This window comes from Schistocerca americana, chromosome X (genome assembly GCF_021461395.2).
Source record: "Schistocerca americana isolate TAMUIC-IGC-003095 chromosome X, iqSchAmer2.1, whole genome shotgun sequence".
Taxonomy (NCBI): domain Eukaryota; kingdom Metazoa; phylum Arthropoda; class Insecta; order Orthoptera; family Acrididae; genus Schistocerca; species Schistocerca americana.
Window position 1 is genome coordinate 914,896,744 of NC_060130.1, and position 21,416 is coordinate 914,918,159.

The window sequence follows — 21,416 nt, forward strand, 5'->3', positions numbered from 1 at the left end:
CTGTTTAACAATGTTTGAACCAATATACAATGTTGAAATTTGAGCTAGACATTTTTCTTAAAGCTAATGTTTGTGGATAACCTGAAAATGACTGATCATTTCCTGTATAAGCAACTGATCTCATAGATGCGACACCAGACAAAAACATCCCACTTCAAAGAAACTAATTCCATAACAGTTTTACCTGTCAACATCACATTTCCTGAAATTTTTTCACAATTAAAAGTACCAAAAAATTATGAGTTTTGGAGAACTCTTTAGTATGTAATGCAGTTAAACTGCATATTTTTTAAGTATACAATTAGATATAAAAATTGTCATGAACACTTTGATCAATGTAATGCCTGCTTGGTTTACTTCTAGAAGCCAGTCATAGTAAAGAATATGTAATATCATGCAAATGTCACAGTAATTGAATATGACAGATGGAAGAATTTAAATTATGCTGCATGAATTGCATGATAGCTTGTTACAGAATCATGTTTCAAATGTGTCAGTGAAAAAAATACAGGAAAATTTTACTCTTTTTCACAATGAGCAAGTGTGTCCAAAACATATTAGAAGCTTAGCTGAATCTTCACCAACTATTCCAGGCTGTAACACAGCTCAAGCTTTTTCTGTATTTTTTCTTAGTTTAATTCTTCAGTTCCTTGTGTGTTGTATTTAACAGGTGTGATCTCATGTTTTAGTACCTGCAAAGTGTAGATTTGCACAGCCTGTAGAACAACTGTCATTTGTTTTGAAAGGCTGCCTAAACAGCTCAGTAAGATGTCAGACTCTGGTGGAGACACATTAGCAGGTTAGCAACATTTCACAGAAGAACTGGCCACTGTTCACAAACAGCCAAAGACACTTTTGCCACTGTCAGCCATCTTCTGTCCACTGCCTTAGGGTGTAGCGGCGGTGGGAATCTGGCACTTGCATGGGACACTTATGATGTCACTTGTTTGCTCACGGGTTCTGCTACCAACACACCTTGCAGTGTTCCTGAAGCTGAGGATCCACCCCCACTGCAGGGTGAGTGGCAGGTGGTAACATGCTCATGTCGCTCAACGCGGACAGTTAATGTGGAGGCTGGCTGTTGAGTTGACAGCCAGTCACTTCTTCAGCAGGATTTGAGTAGGTACACAGGAGGGACAGGGGGAGGAGGTGTTTGTCAGTTATTGGGAGCTCCAATATTAGTCGTGTTATGGAACCCTTTACGGAAATACTGTCCAGGGCTGGAAAGAAATCCAAAATGCGCTCGGTATGTCTACCAGGGGACCTCATCCGAGATGTGTAGGAGACCCTGCCTGCTGTTATCGAGCATGCAAGGTGCAGTCACCTACAAGTTGCAGCTCACGTCAGCATCAGTGATGTTTGTCATTTGGATTCTCAGGCCATTCTCAGTTCACACAGGCAGTTGGCAGAAGTGGTGAAGATTGCTGGCCTTGGTCGCGGGATGCATGTAGAACTCAAAATTTGCAGCACAGTTACCAGTATTTATCAGTGACCTTTGGTTTGGAGCCGAGTGGAGGACCTCAACCAAAGGCTCAGTTGATTCTGTGAAGGTCTTTGCTGTAGATTTCTGGACCTCCATTATAGGATGGAGAATTGTAGGACCCACTTTCATAGGTCAGGGATGCACTACACAAAGGAAGCAACTATTTCAGTAGCAGAGCACATGTGGAGTGCATTTTTAAGGCTAAGCAGTAATATGAGGTCCTCCGATTAATGCTCAGCACTCGATATGGAGTGAGCGAAATCAGACTGTGACCAAAGTAAAGAAACTTTGACTGCCAAAAATTTTAAGGGTAAATTGTCAAAGTATTTGTAATGAAGGTTCTGAATTTATTGCCCTCCACGGAAGTTGTCACATTCAGGTTATTCTCGGAACTGACAGCTGGCCAAAATCCGAAGTAGAAAGTTCTGAAATACTTAGTGAGGCATGGAATGTACCTCATGAAAACAGATTAGGCACCACAGGAGTAGTAGTATTCATGGCAGTAGACAAAAATATTACACCTATCAAGGTCGAAATAGAGTTCGATTGTGAAGTTGCCTGGAAGTACGTAAAAGGTATAAGTGAACTCTTGTTAATTATCGGATGTTTTGGATACTGCCATGACAGTTTCAGAATTGTTCAAAGATAGTCTATGCTCAGTAGTATGGATATGCCCAGATCACGCAATATTAATTGAAGGCAACTTTAACCTACTGAGTGTAGATTGGGACATCTACAGATTAACTGCAGGTGTTGCATACAGACAGTCTTGTGAAGTACTAACACGTTTTTCGAAATCTGTCCTGAGTAGCTAGCCTACACACAGTTGAAGTAGTTTAGGCCTTGTAGCTAAACACGGGCCCGACCTTATCAGCAGTGTTAGTTGAGTGATAGGGATTAGTGATCACGATACCACAGTGATGATGGAAACTGAAGTTAAATTCATCAAGGAGGCTATGAGAGAATTTTTACTAGAAAGAGCAGATAAGCAGTCGTTAGCATCCAACTTACACAATGAATGTACACCATTTAGTTCCAATATGATGTACATAGAGCAATTATGGGCAAAGTTTCAATGGATTACGAATCACACTCTGGAGAAGTCTGTGCCAAGTGGATTAAGGACACAAAATACTCACCAAGGTTTAATGAAAATTCGGAAAATGCTTAGGAAGCAGAGACTGTTGCATTCTTTGTTCAAAAAAGGATGCTTAAATGACAACAGGCAGAAGTCAGTAGAAATTTGTCCATGTATAAACAGACTGATGCACAGAGCATACAGCTACCACTGCCATGCCTTAGGAGATTTTGCCGATGACCCAAAAAAATTCTAGTCCTGCGTAAAATTGCTAAGTGGGGCAAAGGCTTCCATCAAGTCACACACTGGCTAGTCTGATGGGGTAATAGAAGACAGCAAAAGGAAAGCTGAAGTTTTAAAATTTGCATTTAAGAAATCATTCACAAAGGAGTATTGTGCAAGAACACCAGTGTTTGATTGTCACACAGATTATCAATATGGAGCACATAGTAAAAGGGATCCCTGGTGTGGAGAAGCAATGGAAAGAGTTGGAAAGTCGACAGGTCAGGATTGAATCCCAGTTCGGTTTTAATGAGAGTACTTTCTGGCAATGGTCTCTTACTTAGCTTGCATTTACCGTCAAACTCTAGCCCAGTGAAAAAGTCCAAGTGGCGCGTGCACACACACACACACACACACACACACACACACACACACACATTTTCTGAGCAGAGGAAAATACATCACAATTTAAGGTACAGTACCTTACCTCAACAGTTGGAATGCTGGTAAGCTACGAGCCCAATGAACAGACAGGAACAGTAGTCTAGAAGCACTTTCACAAATATAGTGCACATTTAGGTAGGCTGGCATTGGACTTGGTGTCTGCAAGTTAAAAGAAATGTGGTGATCTTGAACTAGTAGGCCTTCCAGCTCGAAAACACTTTCATCACCATAGTCTGCCAATGCAAATGAGTCACTTTCATTTAAATTCTGAAAAGGAATATTTACAGGTTTTATATACACAGCACTGGGTAACACAACCATATATTGAAAATAATGACATCAAAATGATCTTAAATCACTAATTATCACAGTATATTTATGAGGAACATAGTGTTTATACATACTTATTTTCAAATAAAACACATTCAAGGAGTGAATCTTCAATCTTCCTTAAGGATACATGAAACAGTTGACAGAGGTAGTTACCATACATGTTGTTACAGTGTTGCCAGATTGTCACTTTTTAACGTCTTTTTTCTGCCGGATGTACTCGCTGGACAAAATTTTGGGACAGACCTTCCACTCCCCCCCCCCCCCACCCCCCCTCTGACACGTGAGGAGTCGCACTGGGAAGCTGGGAAGCCCGAGTGTGCAAATTTCACTTCATCGCGCGCGTGTGTGTGTGTGTGTGTGTGTGTGTGTGTGTGTGTGTGTGTGTGTGGGTGCGCGCGTGTGTGCGCGCGTGTGTGCGCGCGCGTGTCAAAACACACACAAAATCACAATCTGATGAGGTCCACACTGGCACATTTGAAACTTCCTCCAAGAACTAGAGTTATGAAATGTTTTTCAGAAACAGCAAAATTTCTATAGTGAAATTTGCATATAATACGTGGTGCTAATGTACAATTAACATCTTGTTAAACACATCCAATAACCACAATTTGGCAATAACTGTGTGATGAGTTTCACACACAAATAGCACACTGTGGCTTTCGGTTATAGGGCTACTAAAGGTAACAGGAGCATGGAGGTTGGGCAGATTTATTATTAATAGTAAAAGCAGCTATTCACTGTCATGTGCCAAGAATAACAACATAAAGTTCTCTTCAAAACTACACAGACTTTTGAGCTTTGTCTGACAACCATTACGATGATGATCATAGTTAACACTTACCTTATTAATTATAATTACATTGGACAAAATAAAAGCCACCACTTTAAAGAGCATACTGGTTGCTTTTGAGTGGCGTAGATGGTGTAGAACTGGTAGCACATGGTCACATCACCCTCCACCACTCATGTTATATCATTGCAGTGAAGTTACGTACATGTGCCAGTTAGCTGTGTGGAATCTGAGTAGTAAAACTGGTCGATGTGGAGACGTAACAAAATGGCAAAAGGGAGCTATCGAGTTAAGAGAAGCCCAAGGCCCAACTGGCTGGTAGGTAAATAGGGTTAAAGGACGAAACAGCAAGGTCATCAGTCCCTTGATCCAGAGGTAGTTCACCCATAGATAGTGACATCTGCGGAGGACATGTCCTGATGATGAAAGGCTGCAGGAGTGGTAAAACCGAGACAGTGATGGCAAGACTGGTACTACAGCTGAGAAAGAGTTTACGCAGAAGTGTACGAAGTGGGCGGTACACATGTCAGAGCAGATGAGGGGTCTCCTAGGGTTCATCCAATGGTGGGAAAAGCCTCACCCTGCATCTGACCCCCTGCTGCCTCAATGAAGGAGAAAGACAGTCACAGGGCAAAGAATGTCTTCAAGTTGGCAGATTTAGAAAACTGAAAGTGAAACGGCTAAACCCGTAGTGGACATCAGTTAGACTGTCAACAATAAAAACACAGAGGAGAGAAATAGATAAGACAGCAGTGGCTGTCCACGGGGCTCTGCATGCAACATGAGTCACCCCACCCACAGCCATCCCATCCTTGCTCCAGTGAAGTCAAGGCATTTAAGAGCACCCACTATTTACCACAGCACTACGTCTATAATAGAAAATATGGTGCAGGAGGAAAGGAGACAAACCATATTGAAAAGCAATTAAAATAGAGTAAGAGAGGGATGAAAGAGTGAACTGGTCAAGGACATAGAGTTGGGAGTTCCCACTGCCCTAACCCCAATGCTCCTGCACCACAGGTAGCTTAAAACCTTATAAAAACAAACTTTCACAGTAAAAATGAGAAGCAGATCCTGTCCATGAATCATCTGCAAAAATATGAAGCAAAGAATTTGGATAGCCATTCTTAGCATGGACAGCCAGAAGTACAGGGTATTCCACCAGGACAGGAGATACTGTCTATAAGGCTCCACAGGTACAATGTGGCAGTGGCTTGTTACATAACACAAAACTGGGTTAGCCTGGTGTGACTAATGCAGGGGCAACATAGGATGAAGGATTTCTTCAGGGAGGAACGCAAGGAAAATCACCATGCAGCAGTAGTCTCCTTGATAGTGCAGAGATTATTAAAGGGGGCAGTAGCCAACCAGATTTCATTCCATCTCTGAATAAACAGAGGTCTTATTTGCACCAACAAGTCTGCACCTGGGACCAGCAATGCAAATGGGAGCAAATAACCACTCCTCTAGCTGAAGAGTCAGCCAGTTCATTCCCTTGGATACCCACATGACTTGGGACCAAGAGAAAGACAACTGAGCTGCCAGTATGACTACGTTTGGCGAGAAGGTCATGAATAGCAGAAACCATAGGGTGACGAAAGTAAAAATGGTTAACGGCTTGAAGAACGTTCACTGAATCACTACATATTAAAATGCAGTCAATGGAGACCTGTTTAACGAAGTGTAGGGCTCTGCTGTAAAAACACTACAAGTCCCTGGCAATGAATGGTATTCCTGAACAGCTGGGGATGTAAAAGCATATCCCACCTTATCCACAGTTTTAGAGCCACCAATGTAAAAGAACTGAACATAAGAAACAGCAAAAGGTTATGGGTGCAAATGAGACTTTAGGATCTGGAAGGGGGGGGGGGGGGGGGCACAAGAAGGAAATAGTGAGCACATTCCAGGGAGGAGAGGCAGAGATCCTAGCACAGAGCTGTGAAGTGCATTCCAACTGGTAATACCACCTGATGGCTGGTATGAGGTGGTCAATGACCCTCACATGCAAAAAGAATGGGATTGTTGGATGATCAGGGAACTGTAGATTGGAGCAGCTTTTTATCAAAAAGAAGGTCCAGAAATGAGACTGTGCAAACAACTTCCAACTGCTGGGCACCCAAGTACAGTTCTGCGTCAAGTTGGACCATGGTATAACGACAAACCCGTGACCTGCATTTCTGCACGAGAGGCTTGGAAACCATGGGAAAGGATCCATATAGAGGCCCATCAGATGGCCCCTTGAAGCTCTGTTCTATCGGACGGATGGAGAGCTAAGTGAAGTACTAACTTGAACCTGGAACAACAGGTGGGATAAAAACTGATGAGTAAAAATGAGTAGGAAGCCTTGAAAGCCCCAGTCATGGAGGTCAAGTAATATGTGATGGCACGAAGCAGTGACATATCGCTTAAGAACATAAAATAAGATTGCAATGAGGTGTTTGTGTCTAGAAAAAGCCTTTCGGACTGTTGTTTCCAACCAGATCAGATGGATGACTGGATCGTGCCTCCTGGAAATCACACTGATGGGGTGACAAAAGTCCCTGAGAATTAAGAACCCAGGATAAACTGCAGGCAATCGTCCTATCAAGCAATTTAATTTCTAGACAAGTTGGTGAGGCTAATTGGTCAGTAGTGGTCATGAGACACTGAGTTAGCCAAGAGCCTGTATTGGATTGACTGTGCGGGGAGGGGGTTTGTAGGACTAAACTGAGAGGACACCAGTCCCACAATTCAAAGTTACGAGGGCAGTTCAATAAGTAATGCAACACATTTTTTTTCTCGGCCAATTTTGGTTGAAAAAACCGGAAATTTCTTGTGGAATATTTTCAAACATTCCCACTTCGACTCGTATAGTTTCATTGACTTCTGACAGGTGGCAGCGCTGTACGGAGCTGTTAAAATGGCGTCTGTAACAGATGTGCGTTGCAAACAATGGGCAGTGATCGAGTTTCTTTTGGCGGAAAACCAGGGCATCTCAGATATTCATAGGCGCTTGCAGAATGTCTACGGTGATCTGGCAGTGGACAAAAGCATGGTGAGTCGATGGGCAAAGCATGTGTCATCATCGCCGCAAGGTCAAGCAAGACTGTCTGATCTCCCGCTCGCGGGCCGGCCGTGCACAGCTGTGACTCCTGCAATGGCGGAGCGTGCGAACACACTCGTTCGAGATGATCGACAGATCACCATCAAACAACTCAGTACTCAACTTGACATCTCTGTTGGTAGTGCTGTCACAATTGTTCACCAGTTGGGATATTCAAAGGCTTGTTCCTGCTGGGTCCCTCGTTGTCTAACCGAACACCATAAAGAGCAAAGGAGAACCATCTGTGCGGAATTGCTTGCTCGTCATGTGGCTGAGGGTGACAATTTCTTGTCAAAGATTGTTACAGGCGATGAAACATGGGTTCATCACTTCGAACCTGAAACAAAACGGCAATCAATGGAGTGGCGCCACACCCACTCCCCTACCAAGAAAAAGTTTAAAGCCATACCCTCAGCCAGTAAAGCCATGGTTACAGTCTTCTGGGACGCTGAAGGGGTTATTCTGTTCGATGTCCTTCCCCATGGTCAAACGATCAACTCTGAAGTGTATTGTGCTACTCTTCAGAAATTGAAGAAACGACTTCAGCGTGTTCGTAGGCACAAAAATCTGAACGAACTTCTCCTTCTTCATGACAACGCAAGACCTCACACAAGTCTTCGCACCCGAGAGGAGCTCACAAAACTTCAGTGGACTGTTCTTCCTCATGCACCCTACAGCCCCGATCTCGCACCGTCGGATTTCCATATGTTTGGCCCAATGAAGGACGCAATCCGTGGGAGGCACTACACGGATGATGAAGAAGTTATTGATGCAGTACGACATTGGCTCCGACATCGACTAGTGGAATGGTACCGTGCAGGCATACAGGCCCTCATTTCAAGGTGGCGTAAGGCCGTAGCATTGAATGGAGATTACGTTGAAAAATACTGTTGTGTAGCTAAAAGATTGGGGAATAACCTGGTGTATTTCAATGCTGAATAAAACAACCCCTGTTCCAGAAAAAAAATGTGTTGCATTACTTATTGAACTGCCCTCGTACTTGCATAAGATGGATGGTCCATTAAAAGTGGGAAAGTGGGTGGATCCAGTCAGACGGGTCAAACTATAAAGCGAAGAAGTTAAAACACACAGCAGAAGGTATAAAAAGGTAGGTAAAATCTAAAATCTGGAAAAATGGAAGGATAAAAGAGTGGTCTTTGCATGGGGGAGTAGTCATTGGTCCCAGTCCTAGAAAACACTTAAAGGAGCCCCAACCATAACCACCTTGCCCCTGCTCCAGGAGTGAAGGAAAATCTTATAACTGAAAATAAAACCACTTTCATGGAGGAAACTGAGGACCAGTTCAATCATTAATGAATTGTCTGCTAATATCAAAAACAAAGAATCTAGAAGGCTATATTCAGCATAAAGAGCTAACAGTAGGGGACATTCCACCACTGTATGGGACACCATCAGTCTGGCTCCACAGACACATTGTGGGGGTGGCTTGTTATGCAAAAGAAAATGATGGGTGAGACTAGTGTGACCAATGTACAGACGGCATAATACGGTTGACTGATTCCGAGAGGAGTGGGAAGGGAAAGCGACAAACTGCTGTAGTCTCCTTGATTGTGCAGAGTTTATTACTGACAGCAATATTGCACCATACGTCATTACACTTTTTGGCGAAGAGAGATTTGATGCGTGTCTGCATATTGGCACCTGGAATCATAAGGGAATGGGGATAAGTACCTACCTCCCTAGCCAAACAGTAAGCTAGTTCATTCGCAGGGATGCCCACATGACTTGGAACCCAGAAGACAATGGAGCAGGTGGCACAGCCAAGGGCAGCAGAGACCAAAGGGTGACAAGAGTAGCATCGATCTGCAGCCTACAAACTACTCACTGAGCTCGTACATATTCAAAAACTGTAGAGGGAGGCCTGAGAAACAAAATGGAGGACCCTGTTAATGGCTAGCAGCTCTGATGTGAACACAGTACATGACCCCGTCAGTAAGTGGTGTTCCATGCCAATAGGAGATGTAAAAGCGTATCCCACCTTATCTATCATTTTAGAACCATCACTGTAGCACACTGAAACTCTTCAAGAATGGAACATGCAAGCTGCCAGAATATCATAGGGGGGGGGGGGGGGGGGGGGGCACAGATGCCTTAGGACCTTGAAATAGGTTGGTCCTAACCTGTGGTTGAGGCACCATCCAAGGGGTGGAGGGGGTGGGGGGTGGGGGGGTGGGGGGGGCGATATGGTACTGGGACACATTCCACAGAGTGGATATGGAAAACCTGACAGAGGGAAGTGAGACACATTCCAACTGGCAATTCCACCCAAGGATAGGTATCAGAAAGGAGCTGTCCCTCATTTGTGAAGAGGACGGGGTACATGGGATGGTCAGGGAATCGTTGAATGGTGATTGCGTAGAGAGGGAATCCCCTCTTCTGTGAGAAGAATGTCGACAGCACTATTGTGAAAAGCACCAATAGCCAGATGCACCGCGTAACGATGAACAGGGTCAAGCAGTTACAGAGTGGAAGGAGCCACTGAGTCATAAATCTGACAATCATAACCTAGTCTGGACAAAACCAGAGTGCAATAAAGATGGAGGAGAGTACCACAGTCTGCACCCGAAGATGTGTGGGCCAGGAGGTTGAGAGCATTAAGCTTCCGCATGCAGATAGTCTTCAGGTGGAGAATATGGGGCAGCCACGTCAAGAGCCTGAAGCAGCTCCAGTTAGTAAAAGGTTCATTATAAGATTCAGTTTGGTGGGGGTTGGTGGGAAGTGAAACAGAGATAAGAACAGGATGCCAATGTTGGGTCACATGTCCATCAAAAACCTAACGCATCAATACAAAAACCACCCTATAGGATAAGACCTGGAACAGTTGTTTATCACTTGCGGCTCAGGTGACTTCTTACTGCCTTTAGTGGAACCACATCAATGTCAGAATCTGACAGTGTGGCAGCATCTGTGGTCACCTGAGTAGCCTTGCCGCAATTTTTCTTCTTCTCCTTCTCCTATCCTCGACGAGCATGGGGGTGGATTAGGAATGGGTAGCCCTGGGACCCACAGATTGTGGTTCCTTCAGCCACTGGTTGGCATCAGGCATCTGATCTGTTGGTTTCCGGGGAAAGGCAACTCAAGAGAGAAGCCTGCCACCAGCAGATGCCAGAGGGGGAAGCTGCCATTCCACACATATGAACTGTTTTTGAAAAAACTGACATAGTGGGAGTCAGCCATGTGACTTTTGCATAACTGAACATCACACCAACAGGAGGTAGTCATTCATATTTTTTATGTGCCTCAGTATACAACAGGCAGTCAATAAATTTATATTCCTGTGTTTTCCTTTCTTTCTTTAATATTGGGCAAACCAGTGAACATGGAGGTCGGTGTTCCATGCAGCTTACACTAAAAGGTAATCACAAGGAACACATTTGTGGAGTGATCACTTGCAGTTACCATACTCTGAGCCTGCAGCTGAATGACGTAAGACCAAAGCGCAAGCATCGAAAGCAGCTCTGTGGGCAGTGGGATGTAACGCTTCATTTTACAGCTGTATACCATGACAAGCTTTTTCTGGGAGGGCATTATTCCCTTTGATGGCTGAGATAAAGGCACCTGTATCTATTTTACAATCCCTGGGACCTTTTTGGACATAGCAAACAAAATGTACGCCATGCCGCTCCCTGTCTATTTAGAGAGTAAGGTCTTGGTGGAAGGTGGTTCCTTGGACCATATTCAAAGTTTTGGGTGAGGGCAATGATCACTGGTATGTCACCCGGACGTTCACGTGACTGAAGAGTTGTAGACTGTGTAGCAGAAGAGGCTTTAACCAATAGTGATCCATTGTGCAGTTTTCCTTATGGCTCAACTTCTTCAATTTTATCTTCAATATGCTCCAAAAAAATAATGGCTTTGTCACAGCAAAAGTATCCCAATCAGTTCCAGTTAATACTACATACTGAATAATTTGTCTCACTCCCAGATGTCTTGCTTGTCCCTCTTCCAACGAGACAGCCAAGGTAAGGAAACCAACAGGATTATAGCTGTCCACAGTGAAATTTCTATACCTATCTGATGAGATGGCCAGATTAGAACAACCATCGGTTTGATTTAATTTGATTAATTTCTTCTGCAAAATGTCTGTCCCCAACATGTCGAACTGGCTACTGCGTTGGATTTGAAGTGCAAATAAGAGCCTAAGCATGTATTGTGTGCACATGATCTTTAATGTTGCATGCAGTAGGTGCTATTTAAGACGTTCATCAGTCGGCTCACACTAAATGAAAATTTAGAAAATGAAGGTCAAAACCACAATGGAGCCACAAATTACTTCAGCCAAAAGGCGGTGAATGAAAGAATACTTCAAGAAAGAAAGGCTGAACCGGACTGACATCAAAAGCTGTCACCATGAGAAAGAGAGCAAAATAAAGGAAAGATAGTCAGAAATGAGAAATTGCAGCAGAGGAAAGGCAGTAGGTGCTACAACAGCTCTGAGTCCTGTGCTTGCCACACACATACTCACAAAAAGAGCAGTGAGTGCTCCGAGGGGGTGAATGAAGTTGCTCGATTTGTTTGTGTATCAACACTGACTGTACAACTCATCTATAACGAATTGTATAGCACTAATAGCAATGTAGCACACTGTAAGAACAGTGGTTGTCAAAAGACCTAACCAACAGTGACTGGACACGAGTGTCACACTTTGTCAATGAGAATCGGTTTCAGAATGAACAGGAATTACTGCCATTAGAAAATGCAGGTCCATGTTATCCACTTTCTGAGCAAAGGGTGTGTAGAGAACTGTATGCAATGAGCACACAATTGGTACCTCCCAAAATGACACTCTACACAATGGCACATAAAGCTGCACATATTCAGTGGGCTAAACAGCACAGGAATGGACAGCAGCTGACCACAGGCATGTACTATGGTCCAACAAGTCACGATTTTGCCTCTTTTCACGATGAAAGGCATCTTGTGCACTATTGGTCCAATGAGGCACTCAACCCACAGTGTGCAGAGAATGTAAGACAGGTCAGAGATGGTTCTGTGATGTTTTGAGGGAGTTTCACACATCATGAATTCTTCCTACTCAATCAGGTTACTGCGAACATGAACTAGGATGTTTTGTTCAACATTCTTTGTATCAAATTTTGACCTTTCTTCTACATCTTCACGATCATGTATGCTGTGGACACTCCTACCTTCTAAGATCACAACAGCAATTTTCACAAGGTTGCATGCATTCACTTGTGGTTGGATGAACACTTGCAACTTGGTTTGCTGATCCACTAATCACCTGATCTTTATCACATAGAAAACGCCTAGGACTATACTGAACAGTGGGTGAAACATAGCAATCATCAACACTGCAATTTGTTGGCTCTGCAGGATGAAACATCAATTAATGGCTTCAGCTAGATACAGCTTACCTAAAGAAACTTTTAGACTCCCTTTCTCACCACACTGATGTTATACTATGCTTGTCTGTCCTCTTCTGGAGTACCGCTCTGTCATATGAGATACTGACCAGAGAGAATTGACAGAGGACGTTGAAAAAGTTCAAAGAAGGGCAGCTCATTTCATAATACCATGAAACAGGGCGTAAACTGTAACAGATATGATATGCGAGTTGGGGTGGCAATTATTAAAACAATGGTGTTTCTTATTACGGTGAGAACTTTTCATGAAATTTTGATCACCAATTTCGTCCTCTGAGTGTCAAAATATTTTGTGGACACCCATCTGCATAGGGAAAAATGATCAAATAAGAAAATAAGAGAAATCACAGCTCACACGGAAAGATTCAGGTTTTCATTTTTTTTTCCACATGCTATTTGAGAGTGGAACAGTTGAAAATACAAGGGGTTCAATAAAGCCTCTCCAAAACGTGCGTGAATTGCAAAGTATTCACATAGATGTAGATTATAAAGGTTACAAATGAAGTTACACAATATTAGAGTGATGTCTCCTGGGAGTGAATAATTTTTTTGTCCAGGTGTGCTTATTGTGTGTGTGTACAAACTGCTTGTTAAATGAAGGTAACAGCTCAACCGCATGGGTGAACCTTGCAGCAGCATCACCTGTGCGAAAGCAGCCTTATGCTACTGGCATGTGTGCACCACTCTGTGCTGAATACTTCGGCTAAATGTGTGATTGGCACCAAGAACCCTACAATACTTCCACGAGTTTGTGATTTTTTCATTGAGGGAACATATTAATGTTTGTTTGCATATGAACTAAATTTCGTTTCAATTTTCGTCTATTATCTAAAAAATTTAACTTTGCATGAAACATTTTGCTATAATGAGGAACACAAAATGCACAACTAAAAGTAGTACACATCTCAATTTGTGGCAATGCTTTTTAAGCACACACAACCAACTTTTATTTGGCTAAATTCCTTAGTGGCATTGACTGTAAGACATCTACATACTAGTTCCATTTCCAAACATCACTGTATTCCCTACATACTAGTTCCATTTCCAAACATCACTGTATTCCCTACAATACGTTACGAATATGGTTAAATTGTGAATCGTGTACTTTCTCTATACAATGTTTTATGCACCTTTTTATGTACTTGACAGCAATAACACACTGACAGTAAGCTGTACAAACTTGTAACTAGCACTGTCTTACATCGAGATCTTAAGGTGAACCTCCACCTAAGCTGTCACTTAAGGTAAACCCCCACCTAAGCTGTCACTTATGGATAGGATGAGTGGGTACGAATTATGACCACAGCAGTGAACATAATATGCAGGAAAGTTATTTTAGTTGTAGCACCCAGAGAACATATTGTTTCAGAATAAACATCATCCCCACAGCACCTGAAAGTTAAAGAAGGTAATCTACATTACATCCATAATCACTAATGTTAAGAGACTATAATCTCATGTGGCGGATGTTTTTAAAAATATTACTGCAACTGGCTTTCTAAAAACCATTCCTGTGTGTTTTGGTATGTGTCTCAGGAAAAGTAAAATGATTTCACTGTAATTAACAACAATCTTCTATTCAAGATACATTTATATGAGGCCCCTTGTCTGCATCAAAATATTAATACACTCAATATAGATTATCGATGGCAAAATAGAAAAGACTATGGACAAATCTTCACTATGTTACCTTTGCAGCTGTATCCAGTGCATGTGAGATAATAGTTTTGTCTCGTGCAGCACTTAATGAATCATTCAAATCTCCATTCCCTAAAAAGCTGTCCACTGAACCTTCTTCATCTGCACTCCCTTGGCTTGGAGACAACTGTCTGCAGTCCACTGAGTAACAAAAGGGCAGGAAACCAATAAAACAAACAATAGATTTCCCACTTACAGAAAATTATTGTAATTTACTTCACAGCTTACAAAACACGTACAGAAAAAGTAACTGAAAACTGTCAGAATTAGACAAATCTGTTGTCAAGATATACTAACCTGCAGATTTTCCAAAATTTGAGTTTATCTGTCCTAAATCCGAAATTGAGAAGTTGGATGGTAGACCAGAAGAATCCAAATTCAAATCTTTCCTAATGTATATCTTGTTTAAAGGATTCTGGGGAAAGGGTGAACTAACACCTGTGACAGAGTAATCCCGTTTCTCGGAAATTGGTTTCCGCTCGTGCTGGACGGCTAAAACATGGGGAGCTTTGAATGTTTCTCATGTCTGTTTCACAGAGCAATTGTAGCACAAAAATGATGCAAAGAAATAAGGATCACTTAAGTTAAAAAATTTAAGCAACTCAACAATTTCATATATCAGATAAGAAAACATCTACAAGGTGATATCTGTTTATGGCTAAAATATTTGGAGATAAGTGTGGCACTATAAAATATGATGATTTTGTCAACTGTTTTCCTGAAATATTAATTCACATAATAATAAATTGCCTTTTTATACCACACGAGAAGCACATATGCATAGAATTCACATTAGGTATCTATGTAAAGATGCCACACATCATCTTCAATGCATTTAATGTTAGCTTATGAAACAGATGAAAATTTTATTAACAAGGGCAACCAATCAACACTTGTAAAAATGTGTGTTTATAGAATAACCACCTGACATAATAGTTACAATATGTGTAAGAGGATAGATAACTACTTATCAAACAGAGACACACTGAGCAACAGAAAATCAGTACAAAGTAATGTTGTATCAACCAGTCACATAAATGAACAACTGTTAATACTGTGGAAGAATCAACCAAATTAAACACCTCTTTTAACCTTTCAACATTTATTCATACAGTCCCCCTGAAAGAAACCACCTCTCTCCAAGTGGAACTTTCACAGTACAGAATTTACAGTTTAGGGAATAATCAGCAGCAGCACTACAGCCAGAAACTGCATGCACATGTTTACAATAGTTTACTTTCTTCTGTTGGCTACACTTCATACCATGACATGTTTGCCATTGCAATAAATGAGTCGTACCATAAAAGTTCCTTATGTCTTTCTTTCCAGAATAAATAAATAAATTCTAAATGGGGAGTTCATAAACAGAGACAGTAGCCGATTAAATTATATTAATTAAAGGAGAGAGAGAGAGAGAGAGAGAGAGATGATTACCAAAATGTAAAAAAAGAAGACACTTTCCTGCTGGGAAGAAAGGAAAACAATATACGGATATTAGTGAGGGCTTTCTGCAATCTGCAATGACATGTGGGAGGCACTGCAGAAGACACCACCTCCCTCTCAGCAATAGCAGAGACCTCGCGCTGAGGTCAATATAGTGTCGAGCATGCAAGCACTCTGCCCAGTACGAGACCTCAGGTGCAGCACTCAACATCATCGAGTAAGACAGTGAGAGTTAAAGTTTCAGATGAAATGTAACTTTGTTAGTGTAGAACACTGTACCTCAAGAGAATGGTTTGTTAATTAGAGCATTAAGTGACACTTTGCTAGTCCACGATACACTATGTGATCAAAAGTATCTAGACACCCAAAAACATACATTTTTCATATTAGGTGCATTGTACTACTACCTACTGCCAGGTACTCCACATCAGCGAACTCAGTAGACATTAGACATTGTGAGAGAGAAGAATGGGGCATTCTGTGGAACTCACGGACTTAGAATGTGATCAGGTGATCGGGTGTCACTTGTGTCGTACATCTGTATGTGAGATTTCCACACTCCTAAACATCCCTAGGTCCAATGTTTCCAATGTGATAGTGAAATGCAAATGTGAAGGGACACACACAGCACAAAGGCCTACAGGCCGACCTCATCTGTTGACTAACAGAGGACGCCGACAGTTGAAGAGGTTCGTACTGTGTAATAGGTAGACCTCTATCCAGACCATCACACAGGGATTCCAAGCTGCATCAGGATCCACTGCAAATACTAATGACAATTAGGTGGGAGGTGAAAAAATTTTGATTTCACGGTCGAGCGATTGCTCATAAGCCACACATCATGCCGGTAAATGCCAAACAATGCCTCGCTTGGTGTAAGGAGCGTAAACAATGGACGATTGAACAGTGGAAAAACGTTGTGTGGAGTGATGAATCACGGACACAGTGTGGCGATCCGATGGCAGGTTGTGGGTATGGCGAATGCCCGGTGAATATCTGTCAGCACGTGTAGTGCCAACAGTAAAATTAGGAGGCAGTGGTGTTATGGTGTGGTCATGTTTTTCATGGATGGGGCTTGCACCCATTGTTGTTTTGTGTGGCACTATCACAGCACTGATGTTTTAAGCACCTTCTTGCTGCCCACTGTTGAAGAGCAATTCGAGGATGGCGATTGCATCTTTCAACATGATTGAGCACCTGTTCATAATGCACGGCCTGTGGTTACACGACAATAACATCCCTGTAATAGACTGGCCTGCACAGACTCCTGACCTAAATCCAACAGAACACCTTTGGGATGTTTTGGAAAGCCGACTTCGTGCCAGGCTTCACTGACCGATATCGATATCTGTCCTCAGTGCAGCACTTCATGAAGAATGGGCTGCCATTCCCCAAGAAACCTTCCAGCATCTGATTGAATGTGTGACTGCGAGAGTGGAAGCTGTAATCAAGACTAAGGGTGAGCCAACACCATAATGACTTCCAGCATTACCGATGGAGGGTGCCATGAACTTTTAAGTCATTTTCAGCCAGGTGTCCACATACTTTTGCTCACACAGTGTAGTTGTAAATTATCCAGTACTCCTACAACAAAAATGCAAGACTAAATGGTTTCTGAACTAAATACCCTGTTAGGTTTTGTAAGTTAATCAGTTGTGCATCACGGTCTGACAATCAATTTACCACAGGGAAAGCATGTGTTTGTTTTACATCCTCTTTCTGTACAAATACATTATCTATTAGAATGCTACTGTCTTGAGCTGTATGTACAGGGAAATTGACCACTGATTCTAAGTTATATGTTGTTAATAACACTTCCAGTTCACTTTTCCTATCAGAATTACTTAGAAAGTTTACATTGAAATCACCACAGATTAATAACAGACAGCATAATAGGGAATCAAACTTTTTTATGAATAGCTGCCATTCTGGAGGTTTGGGGCGCCAAACCAATAAACGAGAGAATTTATTGGGTCTTGACCACATATAGGGAGACCAGGAAACTGGGTGGAGGGGAGACAGACAGAAAGGAGAGAGAGAGAGAGAGAGAGAGAGAGAGAGAGAGAGAGAGAGAGAGAGAGATGTTAATTTTGACGAAACACTTACAATCACTTCTCATTCCCATTGTAAGGCACTTCTGAAGACGGCAATACTGACACCTATTCCTGTGATGTTTGGTAACTTCACAATTCTTGTTTCCTCGGCACTGATAACCTAACTGTTTGCGTATAGAACGTTTGAAAAACCCTTTACATCCTTCACAGCTTATTGCTCCATAATGCCGACCTATAACACCAAACAAACCAGTTGTCAAAATTTAGTTATTTCCATTATTTTTACCAGAGGAACTTATGAAGAAATGTTAGTTACCTGATGCCCTGTCTCCACAAACTACACATAATTCAACTGAAAGGCACAAGGAACGGACTTTATCATGTGCAGTATGCACTGCATTCATTTCTACTTTCAATGGTTGATCCATGTGACTGATACAGCATTTCTTCAGACAACAACGTAGAATCTGAAACAATGACAAGAACTGTTAAGAAAAGCAGGCAGTTGTAAAATTTACCTTCATGAAAACATGACTCATACTACAGGAAGATGATATGTAAATGTACTGTGCAAAACTTATCATACCAGATTAATTGCAAACGACACGTCCAAAGGTTTTTTACAGGTTATTAAGACAATGGATAAATGTGAGAATGAATTATTCTGAATACTAGCTTTTTTTAATGACAGTGCATGCAAACATGAAGTTAGCTGCTGCTATTTGTTTTTTTTCTGTCTTGCGTAGTGTATGTTTTCTTTCAGATGAATTAGATGGATTTGTTTATCCTTCATCCCAACACTTTGCATTGCTTCAGTTACACTGGAGAACAGACCCTGTTCTCTGAAAAGTAAGGATCTACTCTCTCTCTCTCTCTCTCTCTCTCTCTCTCTCTCTCTCTTTTTTACTATCATCTCTCAACAGCCTCATTTTATTTTAGCAGTTTCCACATTTAGTTTTTCATTTTAGCAAACCGATATAGTTAAAATTTTGGAAATAAACTAGCAATCTGTGGCATGTAAAGAACAAATAAATTACATTACAATATCGTAAGTAACAGAACATTTCTTTGCAGTTTAATACTGAATATTTATCCTGAACATTTTTAACAAGTTCATAATTTTACAGTTTTTCATTGTGGTCAGGATTCTTTCAGGCTGCAGTTTTGAAGGGCAGCAGTAACAGAGTACATTTTTTCAAAGCTTTGAAAGTTGAAATATATTGTGCGATGACTGGGGCTTTGACACTGCTTTAGTACGATAACTTTTGCAGAAGATCTCAATGCAGAAAGTGAACAGTGTTATCAGACATGTAGCTGCCCCTACAGGCATTAGCAACAAAGACAATACACTGCATGTTGTTCATAAGCTGTCCGAGTTCCTTTGAAGGCCTGGACACGGTCAGAGGTAGGAAGACAGTTATTCCTCTGTGATGCAACAACTAGTAATATTTGCTGGCCACAACTCAGAAGAGAGAGAAAAAAAGACAATGGAAACCATTAAGCAACAATACTGGAAATTTACAAAAACAGCAGTGTTAAAAGAGTGGACTGAATTCTACAACTAAAAGCACAAAAATTGTCCGTCAACAATCATGGCATGAGTAAGTCCTGCATAGCATTAACACATATGAAATGAAACATGCCAACAATGGCATATCTACTGGAATATCCCTGGGAACTTCAAGACCCTTCTCGATGAGAGGAGGAATGAAGCACAGAACTTAAGATCTGGATGAAGTGTCAGTGACACAAAATGAAATACTGGATATTATGATGTGCAAAAGTAACTGTGAAGCAAATAAAAATTTCTCTATTTTATGGAATTATTATTCCAAAATATACATGGCTGGCTAGGAGCAATTCACTCAATGCGTGTGTTGTGTCAACCCTGACACGCTTGACTTTCACTAGAAACTGAGTTTCTATAAGCCCACTGCTTCAATGGTACAGCTAATATCTCTGAGCAGACCAAGTGCGTGAAGGAAATTCTTCTTCAAGATCAGTCAAGAATCTGTTACGTCCACTGCAGTAACCAGTGTTTGGATCTTCCACGCACTTACATCCACTGCAGTAACCAGTGATTGGATCTTGCAAGAAGTTGTGATCTATTGTGTGATGTATTGGTAATGTGGAAGCATTTGATATGCTGTTTAAGAAAGCCATGGATTATTCAAAGAACCTCAATCTGAAAGACCCAAATATCTCACAGCCAAGAAAAATACTACTGAAATTAAAGCACACGTAAACATCATCTGTTCCCGAAGAATTGTCTCGTGAATGACGATTTAAGAAAGATGCATTTGAAATTCTTGAGCTCTTTCTCAATGGGATTGATCTGAAATGACTTGTTACACTCCACCCCTTCCAGCAATCGGTGACTAGGTTCGCTTGCATCCTGACAAAAAATAGTTGGTACACCACTGCATGAAACTATCTCCATTTACACTAAGACCCAGTGAAAGAGCAATTGTTATCTCAAGAACTAGATGATGCAGGGCCTGTCAGTAGTCCAGACACATTTCAAGAAACTACCAATGTTTTTCTTCAAATTGAATACACTGTTGTTACTATTATTATTATTATTATTATTACTATTTTTCTCAGACCTTAGGGCTGGTTAAAAATGGAAAGTGACGCGGACCTTCATCAAGCGTGACTTCATTTTAACTGTACGGTATATGTTACATTGTATTTAGGAACTTTCGGGTTATTGAACACGTATCAATAATTACGGATTTCTGTAGTTGTATATATACGCTTGGATGTAGCTGTATTGTGTTGATGTACTGGTGGATATTGTGTGGTATGACTCCTGTAGTTGATAGTATAAACGGTATAATGTCAACTTTATCCTGATGCCACATGTCCTTGACTTCCTCAGCCAGTTGGATGTATTTTTCAATTTTTTTTCCTGTTTTCTTTTGTATATTTGTTGTATTGGGTATGGATATTTTAATTAGTTGTGTTAATTTCTTCTTTTTATTGGTGAGTATGATGTCAGGTTTGTTATGTGGTGGTGTTTTATCTGTGATAATGGTTCTGTTCCAGTATAATTTGTATTCATCATTCTCCAGTACATTTTGTGGTGCATACTTGTATGTGGGATCACGTTGTTTTATAAGTTTATGTTGTAAGGCAAGCTGTTGATGTATTATTTTTGCCACATTGCCATGTCTTCTGGGGCATTCTGTATTTGCTAGTATTGTACATCCACTTGTGATGTGATCTACTGTTTCTATTTGTTGTTTGCAAAGTCTGCACTTATCTGTTGTGGTACTGGGATCTTTAATAATATGCTTGCTGTAATATCTGGTGTTTATTGTTTGATCCTGTTTCGCAATCATGAATCCTTCCGTCTCACTGTATATATTGCCTTTTCTTAGC

At 41.4% G+C, this 21,416-nt stretch overlaps 1 protein-coding gene across 1 annotated transcript in view; it reads right to left on the reverse strand.

Annotated features, from left to right (window-relative positions):
* LOC124554719 (orphan steroid hormone receptor 2-like) overlaps nt 1-21,416 on the reverse strand; it is a 120,578-nt gene that overhangs the window by 56,878 nt on the left and 42,284 nt on the right. The window contains exons 3-7 of the mRNA XM_047128365.1: nt 18,349-18,499; nt 18,085-18,264; nt 14,833-15,027; nt 14,528-14,676; nt 3,271-3,494 (exon numbers count right to left, since the gene is read on the reverse strand). Of these exons, the coding sequence (XP_046984321.1) occupies nt 3,271-3,494; nt 14,528-14,676; nt 14,833-15,027; nt 18,085-18,264; nt 18,349-18,460 (860 nt within the window). The 5' untranslated portion in view covers nt 18,461-18,499. The remainder of the gene's footprint in view (nt 1-3,270; nt 3,495-14,527; nt 14,677-14,832; nt 15,028-18,084; nt 18,265-18,348; nt 18,500-21,416) is intronic.